Below are 23260 nucleotides of genomic sequence, written 5' to 3' on the forward strand. Positions count from 1 at the left end.
ACTTTAATTACATCCCCTGTGACTTTAAATTAAGGGTTGCTTTCCTTACATTTAATTAATTTTTCTTGCAGCTTGTATCATGCGGCTACTTATCAAGGAAAAGACAATTTCTGTATTGCAATACCAGTTTGGGAATATTCCTTTCTTTTGCATTCGGTCAGACATGTTTTAGGTTTTTCCACCCTCTAAACACTAAGGGCCATTTTACTTTAGCAGAGGATCTGGCCCACCTATATTAAGCAATGTCAACAAAGTATTTTGTATCATGACTGCCCCATTTGAGTAGATTTTTACTCTGAAAGAACTGTCCCCTCTTCACCACCCCTTCCCTCCCCTCCCCCATCCCTCCAAAGGCAAACCCTGGGGACTGCATCTGCTATTTGTCAGCCCCAGGCACACCTCCATGGCTTGCTTGCAGCCAGGCAGGGATGGAGTTAATTCCTCCCTCTGTCCCCTCTCTCCCCCAGAACCTCCAGGGGGGTTGTCTGCAGTCTCTGCGGCTTGGGAGGGGATTCATTCTACAGCGCGTCCCGGGGGGGGGGGGGGGGCGGCGACAGAGGCAAGCTAGACCCCTGTGTGCAGATCCAAGAGCTGCACTTGTGAGCACAGAGCTAAGAGCTACACTTTTCCCAGAGCCTGATGAAGGGACTTTGATCCCAAAAGCCTGCAGACAAGGACACTTTTCTTGCCATTTTCTGGTTGGTCTAATAAAAGGTATCATTTTGGAACCAAGAGTTCTATTTTTTTGTATGTCTTTTTGTCTCAGACCAACACAGCTACCAAATACACCCCAGGCTCTAAGGAGACATTCTGCCCTCAAGATTAGTATGACTAATTCTTGTCTTCCTGGTTTACATTTTAAGTTAGACTAAGCTGTGTAAACTGTTTTACTGGTCTGTATCATAGCCTAGATGAAGATTTTTGGGTGTTCCTTGTTGTATGCTTTGCAAATTGCTGTGTTCAATACACGCTTGCTTCAGAGAAAGGACTGTTTCCTCACCCCCACTCCTCAGTCTGGCAGCAGCTGCCCCTGCCCCTCCAGGCTGATGGCTGGCATCCCATGTGTTGTGCTAGCCCTGGCTGGTGCCTGGTCATGTCCCCTCCCCTCCAGCAGGGAGGGGTGAGAGCCTTGCAGGGCGCTTCTCTTCCCTCCCCTTTGGCAGTGACTGGCAGGCATGCTCTAGTGCCCCCCGGGTTCTGGCTTGAGCTACTGCAGGCATGTGGCTGCATTACCTGGTTTAACAGAGAACGTCTGTCCACTTATTAATCAGTTTAAGCCCTGCAGCTTAGACTAACCTGCAAAAATTGAATCAATTCAGGCTCAGGCTTTTTGAATGTCTACCCCTAGCTTATGTGATATCATCCTCTACCTGTCAATGGCATTAAATCACTCTTTCATTTGACCCAGGAAGTATAGTTTCCTTGCTTATCAAAGAATTCACTAAGATAGGAAACTGGATGAGAGTGGAGACAGAGATGATAATGACCATCAGGAATCTAACTAAAAGATTTTATGGTGGGCACAACTTGTCCTGTTGGTGGAGACTATTGCCCACCAAAGATCATTTGCCTGACCTTTCATGTTGACAGTTTCTCCCCTCTCTTTATAACCCTTCATTGGTTCAGTTCTGTTGCATACCATATAAAAGCCGGGGGAAACTTAGCTTGCATTAGCTGCTCTGTGGTGACAGTTTTGTGTATTTATACCTATTCTTTAGTAAGCCACACAGGGCAGGAAAATATAAAAAGATACTTTGAAACAGCTGATGCATGCCTTTAATATTCCCACCCTAATACACACTACCTTTCACTCATATATATATGTTCAGCTGCCCATAATCTGTGGCATACAAAGAAAAAGTTTCAGCAGGAGAGATTGCAAAAGCTCAAAATATCCTACAACCTGTTTCTTGAAGCACACCTTGATCATAAGAGATATGAATACATGTACCTTCTCAGGCAGAGACTGGATTTGAACCTGGGTGTCTCACATCAAGGATTAGTGGGCCAACTGATTATACCATTGGTTCAAATGAGATTGCTGCTTTTACCATCTCCTGCTATGATTTTTGAGAGACCCAAACCAATATGTATTCTCAGACAGCCTATCAAATATGTAGGCGCATGCATGGTGTATAAACTCCAGTGGGCCTTAGGCATGAGTTAAGTGCCTACATCCCCAAAACTGTCCAAACTTAGGTGGTTCTGGGCCTCATCAAAATAAGCCATTTAAGAATATAGGGAATTTTACTCGTAGAAATTTAAGTATACAGCGGCTGTTGTGTGGTGCTAAATGTGCAGTACTAAATATGTAGTGCTGAGGAGGATTTAAATCCTGGATTTAGGGCACCTAAGTCCTTTTGTAGGTTTAGATCCAAGTCTTTCTCTGGCACAGAATAACACTTCCCTACTTCACAGATGGGGGAGGGTGTTGCAAGGATGAAAACATTAAATCATTATGAAGTGCCCACATACTGTAATGATGGGACCCTACAAATGCCTCACAAAATAGAAATGTACATGCTTAAAAAGTAATTTCAGAATAAATACTTATTCAATTGTTAGGGAAGCTTCAGTCACAGGTTGTCTCCACCTTGTTGTCCCCACCTTGTTGTTCATTTTTAAAAAAATGTAGCCTCAGACATTAATACTGCAGATGACTTGATGCCCAGAAATAAGGGTAGGGGAGACAGGACTCTCCTTCTACTAAACAAACACACAGCTTCTTTTGTTTTTCATTTGGACTGTGCTTTGATCTGAAAACAGCCTCATGGGATGTAGGCAGTCTGGAAGAAACTGAAAATAACTGCCATCAAGATTTATTTATATTTACAGCTTTGTAGTCAGTATTTTAATAAAGCTGTTTATCAAACACATAATATACTAAATGGATTGTTGACGACAATTAAAGCAATTTGGTTTGCTAAAATACAGGGGGATGTGAATCCTCCAGAATTGCCATTTTCATATACAGGATATCACCCATAAAAATCAATAAGACTATTTTTTTTCAATTTCATGTTATAATGGCAATGCAACCTTACTGAAGGCATTTCCCAAGGATTAATGAGTAGCTGTCTCAGGGGTATGCTTTCCTCATTGGATTTCCATTAAATAACACTTCTGATGTACAGTACTGTATGGTATTCCAGTATCACCGTGTTTGGAAACTTGGATATCTAGCCAGATCCAGCTTTTATTTGTAGTACATAGGTATCATAGAATTATTAGAAAATTAGGAGTGGACAGGACCTCAGGAGGTCATTTAGTACAACCCCCCTGCTCAAAAAAGGAACATTTCCAACAGGGGCAACACATAGGGGGTGCATGGTGGTGCACCCCTGAGAGCACTGGTGCACCCCCTGTCTGGCCACACTCCCTGTTTATCCAGTGGGCAGGGGGGCAGGCAGGAGCACCAGTGCCCCCACTGCAAGTGCCAGCCAGGGAGCAGGGCCACTAGGAAAAGCTTCCGGCCACTTTTACCTGCTTCCAACTGCTTTTACGGTGACTGAGATCGGCTGCAGGACCCCCCCTCCCCCACAGTCATTGACTGGTGTCAGGAGGGGCACCTGCCCCACCCCCCCAACTCAGGAGGCACCAGACACCCATGATTCCTAATTAAATCATCCCAGCCAAAGCTTTGACTTACTGGGCCTTAAAAACATCCAAGGATGATGTTTCTAAAACCTCTCTGGGTAACTTGTTCCAGTGCTTTACTATCCTCCTAGTAAGAGTGGTTTTCCTAATATCTAACCTAAACTTCCCTTGTTGCAAATTGAAATCGTTGCTCCTTGTTCTGTCATCTGCCACCACTAAGAACAGTCTAGCTCCATCCTCTTTCGAACCACTCTTCAGATAGCTGAAGGCTGCTATTAAATCTCCTCTTAGTCTTCTCTTTTCCAGACTAAATAATCCCGGTTCCCTCAGCCTCTCCTCAGAAGTCATGTGCCTCAGCCCTCTAACCATTTTCTCACCCTTCACTGGACTTTCTCCAATTTTTCTGCATCCTTTCTGTAGGGGGAGGCTCAAAACTGGACACAATGCTCCACATACAGCCTCACCAGTGCAAATAGAAGGGAAAAATCACTTCTCTTGACTTAATGGCAGTGCTTCTACTAATGCAGTCCTGTATGCTATTAACTTTCTTTGCAACACGGGCATGCTGTTGGCTCATATTCAGCTTATTGTCTACTATAACCCATAGGTCCTTTTCTGCAGAGCTGCTGCTTAGCCAGTCAGTCCTCAGCCTGTACTGATTCATGGGATTGTTCCATCCTAAGTAAAGGACTTCACATTTGTCCTTATTGAACCTTGTGGCCAGATCCAGACGTGCAGACATGTTCAGTTTGTAGTGCCACAAACCACACATGTTGCATGTTAAACTGTGCCCTGCACTGCTAATTTGCAACACTGGGGCAAAAAAACTCTTTAAAAAAGTGGTGCAAAGCATGTTAAAATGCAGTGTGCTAGGATAATGCAGTGCACAGAGATGAGGAAACAGGAAGCCCAGGGCTGCCTGTTCCCTTGGCTCTGCATGCTGTGGACCCACAACACTGACCACCCTGTGCCTTAGCCAGCCGGGGAGTGGTATGTGCTCCATGGGTCTGTGGCCAACTGGGGTGCAGTGTGCCTCAAGACAAGGAGTCCACATGCCTCATGTTGAGGCATGTGGAGCCAAGGGAGCAGCCAGTCCAGGGCTGCATGTTCCCCCATCTCAAGGCACACTGCATCCCCGTCAGCCAGGGAGTTCAGAATCTTACACCAAGTTCAGAATCTGACAAAAATATTTTTATGCATCATTGGTATTAGATTTAAGTAAAGATATTCTGTGGTCAAATTTGCTTAACAGAGGTGAGAGTCTAGTTTACTGTGTAGTAGAGCAGTACAATAAAAAGAAGCTAAGCACACACAACATTTGTTTTTTTTAATTTTCTCTGTTGTTCTGAAATTGTATGAATTATTTTCCTGGAGGCAGATTTTTCAGCTAGTGTAAACTGTCATAATCCTTTCTGATTTCAGTTGAAATCTATCAAATGTCCAGGGTCATGACAATTTATACTAGCTAAGAACTGTGCTCTGGATTTTTATTTATCTTGTTAACATTTTACAAGGTGAAGCAGATGACAAGAAAGCTGAATGCTGAGGTAGCTAAAAAACAATAATTGAAATCAGAATGAAACTAGTTTTATTTAAGTGTTCTTTAAAATGCCTTTACCCAACAGTTATATTATCTTACACTTTTACGGATAACCCCATTAAGAAATAACCTTAATTAATATATGACCTTCATTAAAAATATACCGCTTATAACTGAGCATTATTTTTAGTTTGGACTTGATCCTCTTCACGCTATAGTGTCTCACAAAGCTCTAATGGACTTTCAAAGAGCAGAATCAAGCCTTTTACCAATATCACAACATACACTTTTAAACCATAAGCAGGGATACAGTCCCCTAAAACACACATAACATCAGAAAATTACATGATGTGATTAATGATCACAAATATACATCATGAAGTCAAAAGAGAAAATAAGGATGAAATGATCACTGTTTCCTGTTTTTCTTTTAATAAAAAGTTAGATACTAAGCTGTATTTATTGTACCTCCATACATGTCAGTAAAATTCCACCAGAGGAAGGTTTTAATGTGTATGCAGATGAATAGTTCAATAACTTAATGTAATGAAGACTGGTTTGAACTGACTTGTCCTCAATGTCATTCAAACTTTTTATAAAATATATCCCTCATAGTACTGATTTGCTTGTACTTAATATCTGGAGGTACCAGCACAGCACAATTAAGGATTTTAAAGAAATAAGTGTAAATTATTTGCAAACTCTTTAGCTAAATTTAGCATTATCAGTATTGTTTAAATACTGCCTTTCTGGCCTTTGCTATCTCCTCTCATGCAATTCAAACATTATAAATCCTTGCTGGTTCAATATTTGCCAGGTTGACTGGCTAGAGCTAGATACCAAAGTCTGTATAAGGGTCCAAGGTTGCTATGAGGATCCACCAATGTTCCTCAGTCTTATACATCTCAAGTGGTAAGATGGTATACTTTAGCTCTCAATTTTCAGAGCTACCAAGAAAAGGAGAAAATCCACTCCAAGTTGAAATTTAATGAAAATTTGGTACTTAACTCAGTTAAGTGCCTTAACTAATGTTGGAATTTGTAGTCTTGCCCATTGAGTTCTTGGTCCCCTGCTGAGCTTCAAAAAATATAGCTGTTAGCCACATGCTGTTCATGGTGGACACTATGACTGAAACTAACCAAAACTGAATTATTCTTTGACATCTTTTCTCCTTTAAGAAGAGAATATTAACACTTCTACCTGGATACAGCACAGCTGTCATAGACCTCCCTGTGTGTCATCTATATCTCTGAAGGCAGTATAAAAAACTCAGTATGTGTAATAGATCTTTGTAAGTGCATAGAAAAATAAGGTCATTAACTATAGTACCTATCATTAAGTGAGCTTCATTAAGAATTAGTTCAAACACAGCTAAATTATATATTTCATTATTTCTCTTGCAAAATGCTTTGTACAAAACTGGCAAGGCTATAGCACACGATTTTAAAACATAACGTGGCTGACTGTACTTGGGGTACTAAGTGTCTGTCCATTTGTTGGACTTTTAACAAACTGCTGGTGTTTGCTGGAGTTTTAACCCAGCCAGTACTTGCAGGATCATATATAAGCGGGGAAAACCCTCAATGAAAATTGAGAAAAAACAATCCATCTTGGAATGTAAGAACAAGTCAACACAGCCACTCTTGTCACCTGTGCTTGTGTGATGCCTCTACAGCTTTTGACAGATTAGTCTTGATAATCTCTTCTTTCACTAACTTTATCTTATTGTTGTAAAATAAATGGCTAAATGTATTGTCATCTGTTACCAGGTGAATAAATTGCTAATATTCGGTAAAAGTGTTCACTCTTCAAACATCAAGAATATTTCAATACAATATTTGAACAGCTGAAACAGAAGTAGATTTACATGACAGTGGCAATTTGTGTTCAGTACTTGTACAATATGTGCATTTAAAAGAAGTTGGAGACAACCTAGTAGTTCAAATGAGAAACCACTGAATGTTGTGAAATGAAGAGAGTTGGAGTGATGTACTCTGTTTAAATATCTGTTTTCTCTGACAGGTTGATAATGTATGGCTTTGTGAAGGCCATGATACACATTGGCCAGTTAAAAGGAGGAGACTTTCACTTCACAGACTGTTTGTTTTTTGGCTCATTGATGTCTGCTACAGATCCAGGTAACTGTTTAAAACAAATGATATTTTTTGTTTTCATCTTTTAACCACAAGACTGTCAGGTGAAGACAAGAATGTAATGTTTGCACCTGCCATAAAGATTCTCACAGCCTCTGCTCTTCCTGTTTTCACTCTGATAGCTGTTAAATATCTGATGTTTGGGTAACCATACATATTAAGTCAGAAAGACATTTTTGCTGTCTGCAAAGATCCTTCTGTTATTTATTTTAGTAACTGGTTTAACTGTGCTAATTTAGTTCACAAACTTAGAAAAAGCAGGTGCTAGAAGAAGTGAAATGATGCTGACATTCAAAAAACTCTTAAGAATGTCTATCAGTGTCATCCTTCCTGCTTTAAATTAAACCAGAGTCCATCAGCATCCTGGCAGGCTCTCTGGGCTGGGCTGGGATGAGCTCTCTGCTCCAGTGGAGGAGGGCTGACCCACCCCTGTGCTCCCCAGCCAGAGGGACAGGCAGGGGCAGGGGCCTGGCCAGACACTGGCTTTGGAAGAGAGCAGGGAAGAAGTTTATTCCCCTCCGCCTTCCCTTGTCCCACCAACATGGACCTGCATTTCTTCACTAGCTGCTTCAGTGGTAGGGGTGTGGCCAGGCCCCGACAGTATCAAGGAATCAACTGGCCAGGGAGGGGGTTTAATTCCCTGCTCCCTGTACCACCAACATAAACTCAAGCCAGGGTCCACCTGGTGCTCCCTCCTTGCTGCTGCAGCAATGAGGGTGGAGGCATGTCCAGACGCCAGTCGACATGGCCCCCTGAGACAGGGAGGGTAGGGAGGGGGGTTATTCTCCCCTCCGCCCCCTCAGAACCACAGTGGAGTCTGCCCACCCCAACTGCTGCTGCCAATTGCTCCCTGCATGGGGTGTAAAAATGGGATAAGCCCCGTCCTTCCCCCTCCGCCAGATGCCAGAGGGATGGGGGAAAAACCCACTTGCCTGCCCCCTCACCTAAGGGGCCCTGCCAGCCAGCCCCTGGCTGTGTCCTCACCTTGCTGCTGGTGCAGTGAGGGGGTAGAACTGTGATGCGGGCAGCACCCTCTGTAATGGTGTCTTGGGAGTGGAGTCTCTTCCCGGGGGGGGCATGAGCGGGGGTTCAAAGATGTTGTGGACTGTGCGGGGAAAGAGGAAGCGCTGGGGCTCAGAGGGCACCATAGCCCCCCACGAATCCCCAGTACCGCCACCACTCACCCTGTGCAGTGTATAGCAGACCTGACCACCCCACAGTGCAGCCTCATGCTGGGAAGCAGCTTGCGCTATGGAGCACCATGAGAAGGGCTGAAGCCCCCATCACAGTTGCTCCCCCATTGACGCTGCAGTGGCAGGGTAGGAGCATGGCTGAGGGCCACTCACCCCACACAGGAAGTGATTGGCAGCTGTGGTGGGGGTTGGGGTGGGCAGACCCCACTGCAGTCCCCTGGGAGCAGATGGGGGGAATAACCACCCTTCCTGCAGACTGTACAGGGCAAGCAGAGGTGCTGGGGGTGGACTTGGTAGACTATGGCATCCTCAGAGCCCCAGTGTTGGGGCTCACCCCATGCAGTTTGCAACAGATCTGAATCCCTGCTCACAGTTCCCCTGCTGGGAAGAGGCTCCACTCCCTGGACACCATGACAGGGGGTGCTGCCCCTGTCATAGTTGCTGCCCCCTCACTGCTCCAGCAGCAGGGTGAAGGCACAGCCAGGGGCTGGCCAGCTGGTCCCCTTAGGCCAGGGGGCAGGGAGAGAGGTTATCCTCCCTCCCTACAGTGTCTGGTAGAGGGGACAGGAAGGGGCTTATTCCGCCACTCACCCCATGCAGGGAACAACTGGTGGCGACAGCAGTCGAGGCGGGCAGACCCTACTGCAGTCTCCCAGGGGCAGAGGAGAAATAACCCCCCTCCCTACCCCATCTGCCTCAGGAGGCCAAGCCAGTCAGCATCTGGCCATGTCCCTGCCACTGCAGCAGTGAGGGGGGAGCACCAGGCAGACTCCAGCTCAGGTCCATGCTGGTGGGACAGGTAGGGAGAAATTAAATCTGCTCCTTGGCCAGTTCACTCCAGGCTACTGCCAGGCCTGGCCATGCCTGCCTGTTCTCCACTCCCCACATACCTGCACAGCTTCCCTGCAGCCATGGGCACACTCTAGTGCCCCCTGGCTCCTGGCCTGAGTGGCTGCAGACATGTGCCTGCATTTCCTCAGTCCAGAGGGAATGTCTATTCACTTGCAAATTGGTTCAATCTAGGAAGGTTAGACTAACCTGTAAAGATTGAATCAATTCAGACTCTGGCTTTTTGAATGTCTGTCCTTAGCCACTAAGGTTTAAGGAAGAAAACTGAAAACTAAGTACTTCTGCTTCAGGGAAGCATGGCCAAATTTTGCCAAAGTGTAAGTAGACACAAGTGCAGATGAATTTGGTGCATGGTATTTGATGTAAGACATTTGTTATTGTTCTGGTAAATAATGATGACAACAGGTCATTGATATAGAGCAATCCAATTTAACCAGAGTTTAGACCACATTCTGCCCTTCATTTGCATTACAATACAGAGCAGGTTCTACTCAGGATATATGTGCAGAAGCCTAAGTTTATCCACCCAGGGATCTGCCTATGTTTTGACTTGATGGCCTTGGGCACCTCCCCCACCTCCTACACACAACTGTATTCTCCTCCCACACCCTGCCCCCACACATACCCACACCCTCCAACAAACCCCACAGCGCCCCCCACATGCCCCGCACTCACCCACACACACCCACTCACACCCTCCCCCAAACATCCCCAAACACATACCCCACACATACACCCACACATACCCCACAAACTCCCATACACTCCATCACACACAACTCCCCCACATCCTACACATATCCCCCCACACACACAGCCACACCCTTCACCAACCTCCCATACACCCACATCCACCTGGACACACACCCTATACATACACCCACACCCTCTACAACCCCCCCCACACAGCCACACATACACACACACAGAACCACCACCCCCACACGCCCGACATACAATATACAAGAGTACGACTTTATTTTGAGCTGTTGTGCAATTACCTCAATACACTAAACAAATGCACATAAATCAGGACGAAAATATATTTTGAAATAAAATTAAAATAAGTTATAGTAGATGTTTGATTTTTAGTATATGGTCTGGCTTTTTTTGAGTTCCAAATTGGCAAACCCTCCTCCCACCCCTATCCCAAAAGGCGTTCTTCCAGGGGCAAGATGAGGGACTTTCATTGGCAAAGGTCAGAGGTTAGGGATAGGATTTCCAGCCCTAAGATGGCGACCAGGGGTGTGACTCCTGTCAGAGGGTGGGACTACCCTTGAGGCCCTCAACAACTCACCAAAAAACTCATTAAGAGGCCCTCCAGCTGAAATAATTGCCCACCGCTGTTGTATGGTCTCACTCTTCCACTAACTAAATTGCCTATTCTGCTGAACTTCTTTAGCCTTATAATGAGTCCTGTTAACATCGTTTCACTCCTACCTCACAGCCTGCTTTGAATTTCAAGTCTTTTCTCTAATATTTAGTTCAGTCTGTGCCTGCTTCTTTTCAAACCTGAAGAAGGCTACTTGATACCCAAAAGCTGATGTCCAACAGCAGTCCCAACTGTTGTTTGGGGGGGTCTTTAATTCATCTTTCCCAACACTGCAGGAGAGGTGGGGGAGGGGGGCAAGTGGTATGGAGAGGTAAAGCAGCTTGCCCCCTGTTTGTGCCATCGCTGATCCCTGACCGTCCACCAAAAGCCTCTGCTCTTCCCCTTCCCCCCAGGCTTTGCTCCACACTGGCAGGCTCCATCCCCATTCTAGCTTAAGGCACAATTCCAGCCCAATCCTTATAGCAGCCATGTGAGCCGCGTGCCACTATTGTGGGACCAGGCTTGGACTGTGCTCGGTGCCCCAGGCTGCACCATGCAAGAAGCCTGCCCTTATATTGTATAAGCATTGTGTTGATTATGGTGTATATGTATCATCACAGGAAGGAGAGATGTGGCAGCACAATGATCTTAAGCATCTCTCTACAGTTCTAGATATAAGTTTGAGCCTTGCTGTAGACCAGTGGCCATCCCCAGTCAACTTAGTTGTAAATGGAACTTGACCATTCAGGCTGAGGAGTCAAAGTTGGGCAGGCATAAAACTACCGTCCTTGTGTACTGCTGGCTACAGAAGCTAGCATGCTTTGACCACACTAGTCTAAAACCTAGTCTACCTAGGTTTGGGGAGACTTTGGTCTTCATAAGAAAAAATACCTGATTCTAAAGTGATCTTTAATTTAGTGGTAAAAAATGAAACAGGAAGCAACAGCTGAAAGCTAATAGAAATGACATACAGGAAACCCTCGGTATTCACGGGTTCAGCATTCACCGTTTCAAATATTCATGAATACTGAACCTGCATTTTAAATATACTTTAAACACTTATCAGAGCTCCTTGGGAGCTCCGTGCTTGCTGCCGCCAGGCTCCCATCATTGTCGCCGGGCTCCCACCATTGCTGCTGCATTCCCACTGTCACTGCTGTGCTCCTGCCGTCACCACCAGAGCCACGTCGTGCCCCCCCGCTTCCTCCCCCAGCTGCCAGAATTCACAGCTTTCACCATTCGTGGGGATCACGGGAACATATCCCCCAGGAATGTTGCCTGTACGTTCTTAAGTAAGGATATTTAACCACTGAAAGAAACTACAGAGGGAAGTGGTAGATCAAATCATGATTTCTTGTCTTTCTAGAGGTTGTATCTCATTTGAATACAAACTATTGGGAATCAAGACAGAGAAAACTGGAAGAAAATTAAGGAACCTGATATACAGAAGGTGCATCTACAAGAGATGCTAACTACACAATAGCCTAATAACACTGCACAACAGCATACCAGGCAAAACCCATGCCAGTATGCTAATGCGCAGTAGTATTAGGCTACTGCACAGTTAGTGTCTGTAAAAACCTCTGTGCCAGTGCTATTGTGCAGTAATACCAGTTACTGTGCCTTGATTTAGTACTTCGCTATCCAAGTACTAAACTTAATGCACAGTAACTACGGCACATTAATAAATGTGTAGACACATTCACAAGGTCATACTTTAAACTGCTATGAACAATAAACTGCTAACATCTGACAGACAAAGAACTGCTCCAAGAACTTATTCAGTTAATAATTCTGAACAAAGTCTACATATAAGAAAATCGCAGACTGCCTATGACAATTTACAAATAAAAAAAGATAAATTCACAACCTAAAATATTAATTTTGTATTATTTGTTTGGAGATTTGTACTTTGTAATAGTCACAAAGCTCTAGTGTCTTTATAAAAAAAGTTACATTTCTATATTTGCAAGAGGCCCGCCTTGTCAAAAGAACAGAATAAAACAAGGCATTTAAGGAGTGCAGGAAATGGACAGACAGTAAAAACATTTAAAATAATTTAGTGAATAAGACAACTGCATTGGTCTTGTATAATCAAATAATGCCTTGGTCCTTCAACCTTGGAAGGACAAGTAGGCAATACTGCCCAGTATGACCTTTATTGTTCTTTTCTTGGATACCTTTGCAGACCCAACCAGTTGATTTGTTACAAGAGAAGTAGAACATACAGCATTTTATGATGCAGGTGATGTTCTTTTAGTGTTACCAACCCAGGGAAGTTTACAGCTTCTCTGTGAGACTTATTAAAGAATCTCTACAATTCATAGGCAATAAAATAAATTGATATTGTTCTCCCAGGTTTTCTCTCAGATATGTCCTGCTCTTTAAATGGAACCTCAAATTCTTACCAAATGGAGGCTCACAAAACATGGCAAGAGACAGTTTCTGGTCACTAAACCAATCACTAAAAAGCTAGTTGATGAACTGGAGCAACCTCTTGTTCTGGGGTTGAATCCAAACAGCTCATGTACTGTCACTTTTTAAAACAGTTAGGAAGATTTATAGGATTGAACACATTATCAGAACCTTCCTATGGAAAGGGAAAAAACAAAGAGGTTTTTAAAAAGAGAGATAAACAAAATGTTTGTGAAACTAAAGGTTGCTCATGGCTTCCAAAATCAGCATTTTCACAATCGACTTGTTTTCTCCCCTCCAAGTTGTACCAGTTAACAAGCTGGCTAAACCAGGGGTGTCTAATTGCAGGCCAGATCCTTTCCACAAAGCTGTTGTCTGGTTCACACGAGTCCCAAAGTGGCTAGAAATTCAGGGGCAGGAGGCTGTCCCTGAATTTGCCAGTATGGAAATAAGTTGGAAATGCCTGTCAGCAGTGGGGGGTGAATGACCTACATTTAGCCCTGTCATATTGCCACCACTTATCCCACTGTTGCCATTACATCTGGAATCAGCCCACGAGGGCAGGTGAGTGTGACGCTCTTGGGTTAAGCCAATAACCATGTACTGTAATAGGAAAGTATAAAGAAAATACACCGCTGGCTAGACTGACAGAGCACTCAGGTGGGAGAGGAGAGTCCTAGGTTCTGAACCATTCTCCCTGAATTGTTTATGCATTTTACTTTTAAAAAAATAATTGGATAAAATAACAAATAGTGCTGGCACCAGGGACCAGACCCCAAGACCCCTCAGCTAGGGGAAATGGTCAACTGGTAGGCTTTAGTGTCAGGTGAGATTACAAGTTTGAGTAAGCAGATGCTAATTCTAAGCAATGTTAGTCTCTGTTAAGATTAACAAGTGCTAGTGATCAGCATACATTCTGAGTTACAACCCTCTCTAATGTGTACTGCACAAATCTGCTGCTACAGGGCTGGTGAGCAGGGGCATAGCTAGGGGCTGCAAGGCCACTCCATGCCTGCCCTGCTCACCAGCTCTCTAGGCACAATATAGGCTAGGGAGAAAGGGAGGAGGACCCCCCTTCTGCCACTTGAATCACCCCCTCTGACCCCCAATTGACCCCTCCACCCAAGAGCAGCAGTGGCAGCTGGGGGGTGGTATTCCCCCTGCCTGCCTGCTCCCAGGCTCCCTATAGCCCCCACTGCCCCCATGTGTCTGAGTCCAACCCCCACCATGTGCCACAGCTACCTGTCAGTTCCTTGGCCTTTCAAACCCCCTCCCATCTGCTCCTCCTTCAGCTCAATGTAGGCTGGATCTGGCAATACAGGGTCAGTGTGGGCTGCAGGGATCCAAGGAGCAGGCAGGGAGGGAAAATCCCTTCCCCTCCCCTGCCAGCATCTCTGTTGCTCTTGGGCTGATCATGGGGGCAGGACACTGATCCAGGGGTGGAAGTGCTGATGGGACCAGAGGGGGCAATTGGGGTTGCAGGAGAGTGATATGGGGGTGGTGGGGGTGATTTCCAGGTGAGGGGCAATTTGGGGGGGCAGCAGCCTGGCAGCTCCTCGCCCATCCAATCCCCCCCATCCTCTGACCTTCTCCTTCTTCCCCCTCCAGCACTGCCCCTTCTCATCCCTTCTCCTTGGCTTTTCTGCCCCCTTCACCCCTTTTCTTTCCTCGCCACTCAGCGCATTCTACAAATTGGTGATTTTATTTCAGGTAGACACCAGAAATTAACTTAGTTCAAACTAGGTAACACAGCTCTAAGATAAATCTCGCTCGAAGTGATGTAACTTTAAGATGCCTAGAGGGCACTTGGCACTTGTTAATGAACCTTAATGTGTGATCATTCCAATTTTATGTACTCTTAACATGATCTATTTGTAATATGTAGTCTCACCTCATACTCTTTCTACTCTCTTCCTGATCCTATGATTCTTGCATGTATTTCAACACAGTAGTACAAGGGTAATGGAGAGGGGTCTCATACCAGTCAGAATTATCACTATGTGCTTAAAGCATATTCCCAGGAGGAGAAAGGCCTGGGACTGAAGCTATCCAGGCTGAGTGCGGCCTATAACTCCTGTCTCCTACTTTCTGGGCAAGTGTTCTAACCACTCTGCTCTTTATAAAAACTGGACAGTATCTTCCTTTCATAGTCCATTTTGAAAAAAAAGTCCTCCTCTGTTATTTCAAAGAAAAGTTGTGGATGGTTATAGCTGAGAGATAATTCCAGGCTCTGAATCTTGAGTGGAGAGAGGGGCCTCAAGCACAGAGTCTTGGAGATGCCTATGCTCAGTGTTTCCTATTAACTAGATCGGGATGCATTTTATTTGGCTTCTGGGGTGCTTAACTCTCCCCATCCACTGTATGGGACTAAAGTTGGGATTCTATGATGAGAAGGAGGAGCCTGAAAATTAAATCTTGTTGCCTAATCTGTAGATGCTCTATGTTCTGTTTTTGAAGCTGGCCCAAGGCCACCATTTTCCTGTTTGAAACAATGCAAAAACCAAAAGAGCAGCTTTGTTCCCTTTCCTGGGATAAACAGACAATGGCAGGGACCTTAACTCTCAGAGATTTACATCAGTCTTCATCAGTTATCCCTGCATCTCTAAAAGTCAGTTTTAATGAAGGAAGCACACAACAGCCAATGCAGCATATAGCATATAATTTCACTCCTATTTACATTAAAGTGCCTGAACACTCCAATAATTCTTTCAAAATTCAATCTTTCTTTCTCCTCCTATTGTTTCAACATTTTAAACAGCATTAGTTAGCTCCTCTAGTCCTATCTATATATTTCAGTCCCTCATCAAAAGATAAATTTAATTTTAATGGTTAATTGCTTTAATATATAACAGTAAAGCAACAGTTTTACATATGGCATGCCTAGTGAACATTTCCTTATGTTATAAAATATGTTAGTGAGTGAAGGCCATTTAAAACTATACACAGGCCTTATTAGGTTCTTATACCTCCGTTTAAATGTTAAAACAGTATCCAGTGTTATGGAGTGGTGACATAGAAGTCAGTGGTGATATAACCCATGGTAACTAGCGGGATCTTCATAATACTTGACCAAAGATTTCTTTTATAAGATTTTTTCATTTCATTTTGTAGTACATGGGACTACAAATGTTTTTTTGTAACAGTATAACTTCACTTATGAAAAGAGACGAAGTTTAAGAAGGTGTTAAAGACTTCTCTGTTGGCATGATGGAAGCAGCTTCATAGGAGCTACTTATTTGTAACATAAATAGCAGAAATTTAGCTTCCAGGAAGGTAAACACAGATGTGAAACAAAGAGGTTTGTAAGTTGGCTAGGAAATGAGAAGAAAGTGGTGTAGCAATCAAAGACTTGGCTTTTGCAAAAATAGAAAAAGTTCTTCAGGAGGTTAGGTACCTGCATGTGGACACATGGACTTGCCTTTATGCTAAAGCAACAACTACGTTCATGTTGGGACATATTTGGGAGAGGGATCAATGGGCTAGAAAATGTAGCTTTTCTCCCAAAAATAAGCATAACCCTGGGCATGACACTACCTCCACCCTCACCTGACTAGTGGGATCCTAGGATACCCGGTAGCTAGTGGCCTTGCCCAGCTCCCTGGGTTGCTGCTGCAGGGTTCCCTAGTGGAGAGCCTCCCCTTACAATCCGACAACCTTGCAAACCATTAAAAAACTATTTACAGGATTTAATTATTTACTAGGTAACATATAACCAATGCAATAGAACAAATGTTACACTGCATGACCTGGTGATGGTGGCTTACAGGTTAATGCTTCTTGGCTACACTTTACACTAGGGGAAGGTATGAAAATTACCTATGATAAGTAAGGAACCAATACATAAATACTTTCATACTCCAACTAATAAAACATCAAGAACTTATTTACACAGTCTATAACCCGTGCAGTATGTACTGAGGACCCTGTGTGCACTGCCCCTGGCAGGCTGTCTCATGAGTAGGACTGTCTGTGCCCCTGCACAGGATCTGTGGCCAGTCCCTGGTGCTGACATCCCTCACATGAGCTCCAGGGGTCTCCGTGCAGCAGGCCCTGACTGCCACCCTACAGTCCCTGCAAGAATGCTTATTCCTGCCCAGACCCTTTCCCTGGCTCAGCAGGGAGCAGTGTCTGGGCTGCAGGTTGTAACAGTTTCCCCTGCCCAGCACAGCTACACAGCACCCAGGAAATGCAGCCCCTCCCCAGTGCTGTCTCACTCACAGGGCAAAAACCAGGGCAGTCTCCAGCCTCTCCCCTGGTCCTGTGACCTCCTCCCCTGCTGTGCTCACCCAGCCACACAGGGGCTTGCAGAAGGGTCTTCCCAGGCTTGGAGTCTCCTCACAGAGTTGGGGGAGAAAGGACACCCTGTAGCACTCTTCCCTGGGCCTCTCCCTGCTACTTCCGTAGGGCTCTGCCAGGGGCTGTCAGAGAGACGGGCATGGGGAGATCCTTTCCCTGGTCTCCAGCCTCTCTCCCCCCCACCCTCTCTCTCCTCTGTTCTCCTCTCAGGAGAACTGCTCCCCTCTTTCAACCAAGCCTCTCAGCCAGTCCCAGGCCAGCACCCTTTCTTAGCTTTTGCTAACATCTCTCATGCAAACCCTGCTGGGGTTATATCACCCTTCCCACTTCCAAGAGGGCTACCTCCAAAGCAGCTTCACACACCCTCTGGGCAAAAAGTGTCTGTTTTGGCACAAACGCTGTCTTCACACTCTGTGCCTCTGCAGGGCAGCCCTTTCTATTCCTTCAGGGGGGTCCATTTTTAATGCTGCTACATAAACCATACAAAATTGGGGTGAGGGTCTTAAGCAAGGGAACTAATTTCTGTGCCAGAATGGCAGTGGGGGGGAAGAAAGTTATGCTCCACACCAGTTCACACAGGTTCGTTAGTTAGTTGGTAGGGTCAGAAGGGACCTGAGCAGATCATCAAGTCTGACCCCCCTTCCATGTCAGGAAAGAGTACTGGGGTCAAATGACCCCAGCAAGGTGTTCATCTAGCCTCCTCTTAAAGACCCCCAGGGTAGGAGCCAGAACCACCTCTCTTGGAAGCTGGTTCCAGATCCTAGCCACCCTGACAGTGAAGTAGTGCCTCCTGATATCTAGTCTGACTCTACCCTCTGCCAGCTTGTGACCGTTATTTTTTGTCACTCCTCACAGCTCTCAGGGTAACAGGGACCCCCTCCAATGCCTGCTGATCCCCTCTGACCAGTTTGTAATGCTCTGCAAGTTACTCTTTCCCCTGCCCTATGACTAACAGCTACAGATTTAACCCTCTCCAGCCAGTGCTGAATTGGCAGTACCATTTGGCTGAGCAGCAAGGGGAGAGGAAGTAATGCTATTGAAAGGACCCTAGCTGCCTCTATGCCATGGCACATTCAGCTCGGAGTGAATCTGTGCTGAAGCAGGTAAGACTCTGGAAAAAAATCTTTTTTTCTCTTTGTCGCCTTCATTCTGCCTTCTCAAACCAAGGTTCGTGCCTTATTCGGGGACAGGGTGTTATGAGAATAAATGAGAACTCATGGAATGCAGCTGGAAGTTGTGCAGTGAACATCTAGTAAAACAATTCTCCAGCTAAGAAGGAAGACCTAAAATACCAAGAATTCCTTAAAGTAAAACCCTACAAGATTCTTCATCTCTTCAAATATTTCTTAATTTCCCTTCAGTTTATATTTACAATGACAACAGTAGTTTAGGAATGCCTGGGAAATCTACTTTTTCTCCCCAGTAAAACCTTTTTTAGTAAACACATTTTTTTTTTCAATCAGCAGTGAATCTTTCCTTCTCCAAGAGCCATCTTCTAATAATTCTTTGCAAATTTCAAGAGGAAAAAAAGGTTGTGTTACAGGAAGCTTTTGCATAATTTTTATTTTATTTTATTTGTATTTTATTTTAGAAGCTCTACATCTTAGAGCAATACACATATCTCCTTTCTTTGCTTACACAAATATAGTTTAAATTATCAAAGTGAGGCGCATACTTTTTATGATTTTGATCAATTAGAATCATTTATCAAAAGTAAAGCAAATCAAATCTAATTGGAGATATCATCTGTTCTCATTACAGAGGAACAAAATCAATCAACTGAGAACTCTTGTGATCAACTGGATAATTAGTGTTGTTACAGGTGCAACTTTAAGTGTTTCAAGTTTTGTGGCTATCTTGATAAGATAATTATACTTCAGTAATGCTTAAGTGTTAACAAGAGCAATGTAATTCTTTTTGGCCTGCTTTTCCTGGCTAAGTCTGCATTATCATCAGTGTTACTTTTGTTAATTTATTAAGTTTTCATTTATTTCTTCTTTCTCTTCAGAGAGTTGGCACCAGGAACTTTATTATGTGTCTGAACAGAAGTAAAATGGGGGATTTCCTTTTCATTTTTGGGACTCATGTTCTTATAAACGTTCCTTTGAACAAGAATTTCAAAATTATGATTTTGTAGTTCAGTATAAAAAGCCATCTGGGTAACTGCTAACATTTTTTTCTGAAGAAATTACTCTACACCATTTTCAGATTAGTTAATATTCAAGCCTAGATCTTTTGATGCAACTCTGCCAATGGCCTTATACATCTGATTTCAGGATTAAGGGTATGTAGGAACTCCCTGGCTGAGCTGCTTGAAAACTGAATGAATGCTCTGAATACATTTTTTGGAAACCTTACCTGTTTTTATCATTTAAAAATTCCTGTCCTTTCAGGATCTTGACCCATTACCTACCCTCTCTCAAGTAATCGTAAGGTAGGGGCCATTCATTATAGGTCCAAAGTAAATCCAGTCTCCATACAGGCCAGCATGTGTAATGATAGCTCAGGATGGGTTGTCTGTAAAGACTGAATATTGTACTTCTGCATTTAAAATCCTGAGACACTACAGCTCAACAAAGACAGTATTATATTCACACATTTCTTAATCAGTCACTAGAAAAAGACAAACTCACCCAAAGCTAATGTGTGAGATCCCCCTACTCTATGATCATTTCCCAGAAACAGTTGAGTACAATGGAATTAGATACAGTGTAAATCTGGCCCACATTCTGTATGGGGACACACCTGGAAAGAACTGATTCTGTTATGTCATTTTAAGAACATTCATCTGTTTTAGGTGAAGAAACCAAATACAGTTGTCCCATATGATTTAAGCTCCACTGCATTTTTAAATAATATCATAGGCTTAGAGATTTATTTTTAGTAAAGAATAGCTGGCTAAGGCTGCTTCACCTCACTTTTATAATGGTGAAGTAGAAAATTGTGTAAAGGTAAATATCCAACACTTCTGATTATCTCACATTTATAAAAAAAAATATATCAGTGTCAGATCAATCACTTCTGTTTTATTCCATTTCATACAGCAAGCCTTATCTCCTTTAATAGTAATTATACCCTTTTAGAGAAGACCCACTTCATAGAATGAATGTTCATTTTTTTCGTCCATTGGTAGCTGGATGATTTGACTGTTTTCCAATTCATCCCAATAAAAAGGGACATCCTTCTGGAGTGAGGCAAGGATCTAATTCTTGCTCTAAAGTAGCCCTTATATTAGGGATAAATTGAATCATGAAGAAGGCATGGGGGTTGGTAAATGTGAAAACAGAAAGAATTGCCATGTTGAACTAACTTAAAATATTTTTTGTTTTGGCCAAATGATCATCCTTAATTTTTATCACATAAAACAGCTGAGCTTTGTACAATAAAAAAGAGCTTAAGCACTTTATTGGATTCTGAAAAGAAAATTCTTCTTGTGCACAAAACCTTCCTTGGTTGTGGTACAAGTTATAGCAGAGTAGTTTATGCGATAGAAGAATCTCAAAAGATCATAAATCTGTTCATATCAGGTAATTTTGGTTAATTGAAACTGATCTTCCCCTTCTTTGTTCAGAACAAGACCAGAAATCTTGAAACCCTTATGCTATTTCTGGAAGTGTTATCTTTCTTTCTAGTGAGCTTTGGCTACAAATGAAAATACAGCAGTTTGCTCTTGTTATTTCTTCACTTCTGCTTCTAGTCTTAAGCAATGCCATGAAGTAAAAAGGTTTGGTGTAAAAATAAGTTTCACAAACCCTGAGTCTATTTTAGTTTCAGTTACATTATTGAATAAGAACTGACTGGTTCATTCTTAATGACATTTCAGTTATAATGTAGATCAATATTACAGCAAAAATATGAACCCCAAATTAGTCCCTTACTTCTATAGGTTTAACTTCCACTGGCTTCAAAAACCAGTTTATTGTACTGTAGTTTTATACCAGCAAGAAAAATTACCCATAGCAGTCCAATGTTTTAATAGAGTTGTAACTGGATAGGGATGCCAAAAAACCCTGGCATATGGACAATATGATCTGACCTTTGCCATAGCCACAGTACAATAAAGAATAGGCAGAAAGTGCAGCTTCAGGGGTTTTTTTTTAATTTTGTTATTAACGCATTGTTGTGTAATGACCTTCCAATCCAAAGACATTTTACCTAGCTATAGCACTTTTTTTGACATTTAAAGCATAGGAAGAACATTTACTTCCACAAAGGTTTGCTGAAGCATAGCTGTTTCAGAGCTACATGAACTCCCTTACTTTTGGTCATATTGATAATCGCAAGGCCCTTTTCTATTTGGAGTTACTATGGTTACAGCTGCACGGAAGATGTGAGTTACAGTGCTATTTTTATTGATAAAAATAGATATTAACTAGAGCAGCAGGAGCAATTCCTGTTCCTAATAAAAGTATAACATTGTGTATTTTCAAAGACTAATTCATAAAAAACAACAGGTAATATATTTTATAAACCTTAGATGAAAAAAAACCTGAAAAGTTTTTAATTAAAATATTTTATTGACACTTTCTCCTGTTTCATCACTGAGCCATGAGTAGGCGGACTTATTAGCTGGGCCAGGAATCTATGATTAAAACTGGAACTGATTTTAGAGAGAGCTTTTTGGCATGGATGACTTGACTGGGATGTGTCTCATTTTATTTTTTTTCCAGTGTGAACCTCCTATTAGAAGGCAGGCCTATTGGATAGGACAGATGATCAACATTGCTATAATCAGAAGATTAATAAGAGACAATGGGCAGTCCTTTTTATCATAATTTCCTATATGATTATATAATTTTTAGAAATAGTTTATTTTGATCACATACTCATGTGATAAATTACTTATACTGATCTCATTTATTTTCTGGCTCTCCTGATGCCATTCAGCAACAGCAACAATGGAAATTATTGGATACAGTTAGTATAAATGTTATTGAATTTTCCTGGTATTTTGGTAATACATATTTTACACACCGTAATAGCAAGCCAAGCCCCTACCACACATTAGAAGATAACATTTCCAAACCTACTTCATAGATGCCTGTGCTGACTTGTGTAGGATGACGATCACGCTAAATTCAGCATCTGCTAACAGATGTCACCTGAGGCCATAAAATCCAGATACTGAAAATTCTGAGATACTTTATCTGCTTAGGTTTCTTATCACTGCATTTTTTTCATGAAAATTATCAACCCTTTTCTGAGTCAAGACCATTGATTGATATGTGGACTGCACTTACAGCAAAGTTTTCTACTTCATCAGAAATGGATGTGTTTGCTGTTCTCTAATTCTTTCGCAGCTATCCCTCCTTGCATACCTATATTAAAATCTGAGAGCAAAATTTCAGTCCTGAGAGAGTGTGATTCCTTGGATGCAAGTTTATTTTTGTTTACTATGTTAGGCATTGTACTATTGGTACCTAACTCACTGCATCTCACTTTGAGACACCTTATGTACAATATCATACATACTAGGGCTGTGCGAAACAGCACCATTCTGTTTCAACTTGTGTTTTGATGGAACAGCGTTTTGTTTCAAATTTCATTTTAATTTGAAACCGCTGTTCCATTTCATTTAATCAAAACAGTGTCACTGTTTCAACATTTCAGAATATTTAGATAAGTTAGATATATTCAAGTTGGCAGGAGCTGATGATTTTCGCCCTAGAGTACTTAAAGAACTAGCTGAAGTAATCTCTGAACAATTAGCAATCATCCTCAGGAACTTGTGGAGACCAAGGGAGATCCCAAAGGACTAGAGAAGGGCAAATAGTGACTATCTTTAAAAAGGGGACCTAGTGAATTACAGACCAGTCAGCCTAACTTTGATACCCAGAAAGATACTAGAACAAATTATTACATAATCAATTTGTAAGTATCTAGGATAACAGAGTGATAAGAAACA

General features: G+C 42.8%; 1 protein-coding gene across 1 annotated transcript in view; it reads left to right on the forward strand.

The window, feature by feature from the left end:
- Positions 1-23260, forward strand: part of SLC9A9 (solute carrier family 9 member A9) — a 416256-nt gene that overhangs the window by 88091 nt on the left and 304905 nt on the right. Inside the window, exon 5 of the mRNA XM_019532963.1 lies at positions 7160-7275. Coding sequence (XP_019388508.1) covers positions 7160-7275 — 116 coding nt within the window. The remainder of the gene's footprint in view (positions 1-7159; positions 7276-23260) is intronic.

The sequence above is a fragment of the Crocodylus porosus genome, unplaced genomic scaffold, assembly GCF_001723895.1.
Source record: "Crocodylus porosus isolate Cpor-Errol unplaced genomic scaffold, CroPor_comp1, whole genome shotgun sequence".
Classification (NCBI taxonomy): domain Eukaryota; kingdom Metazoa; phylum Chordata; order Crocodylia; family Crocodylidae; genus Crocodylus; species Crocodylus porosus.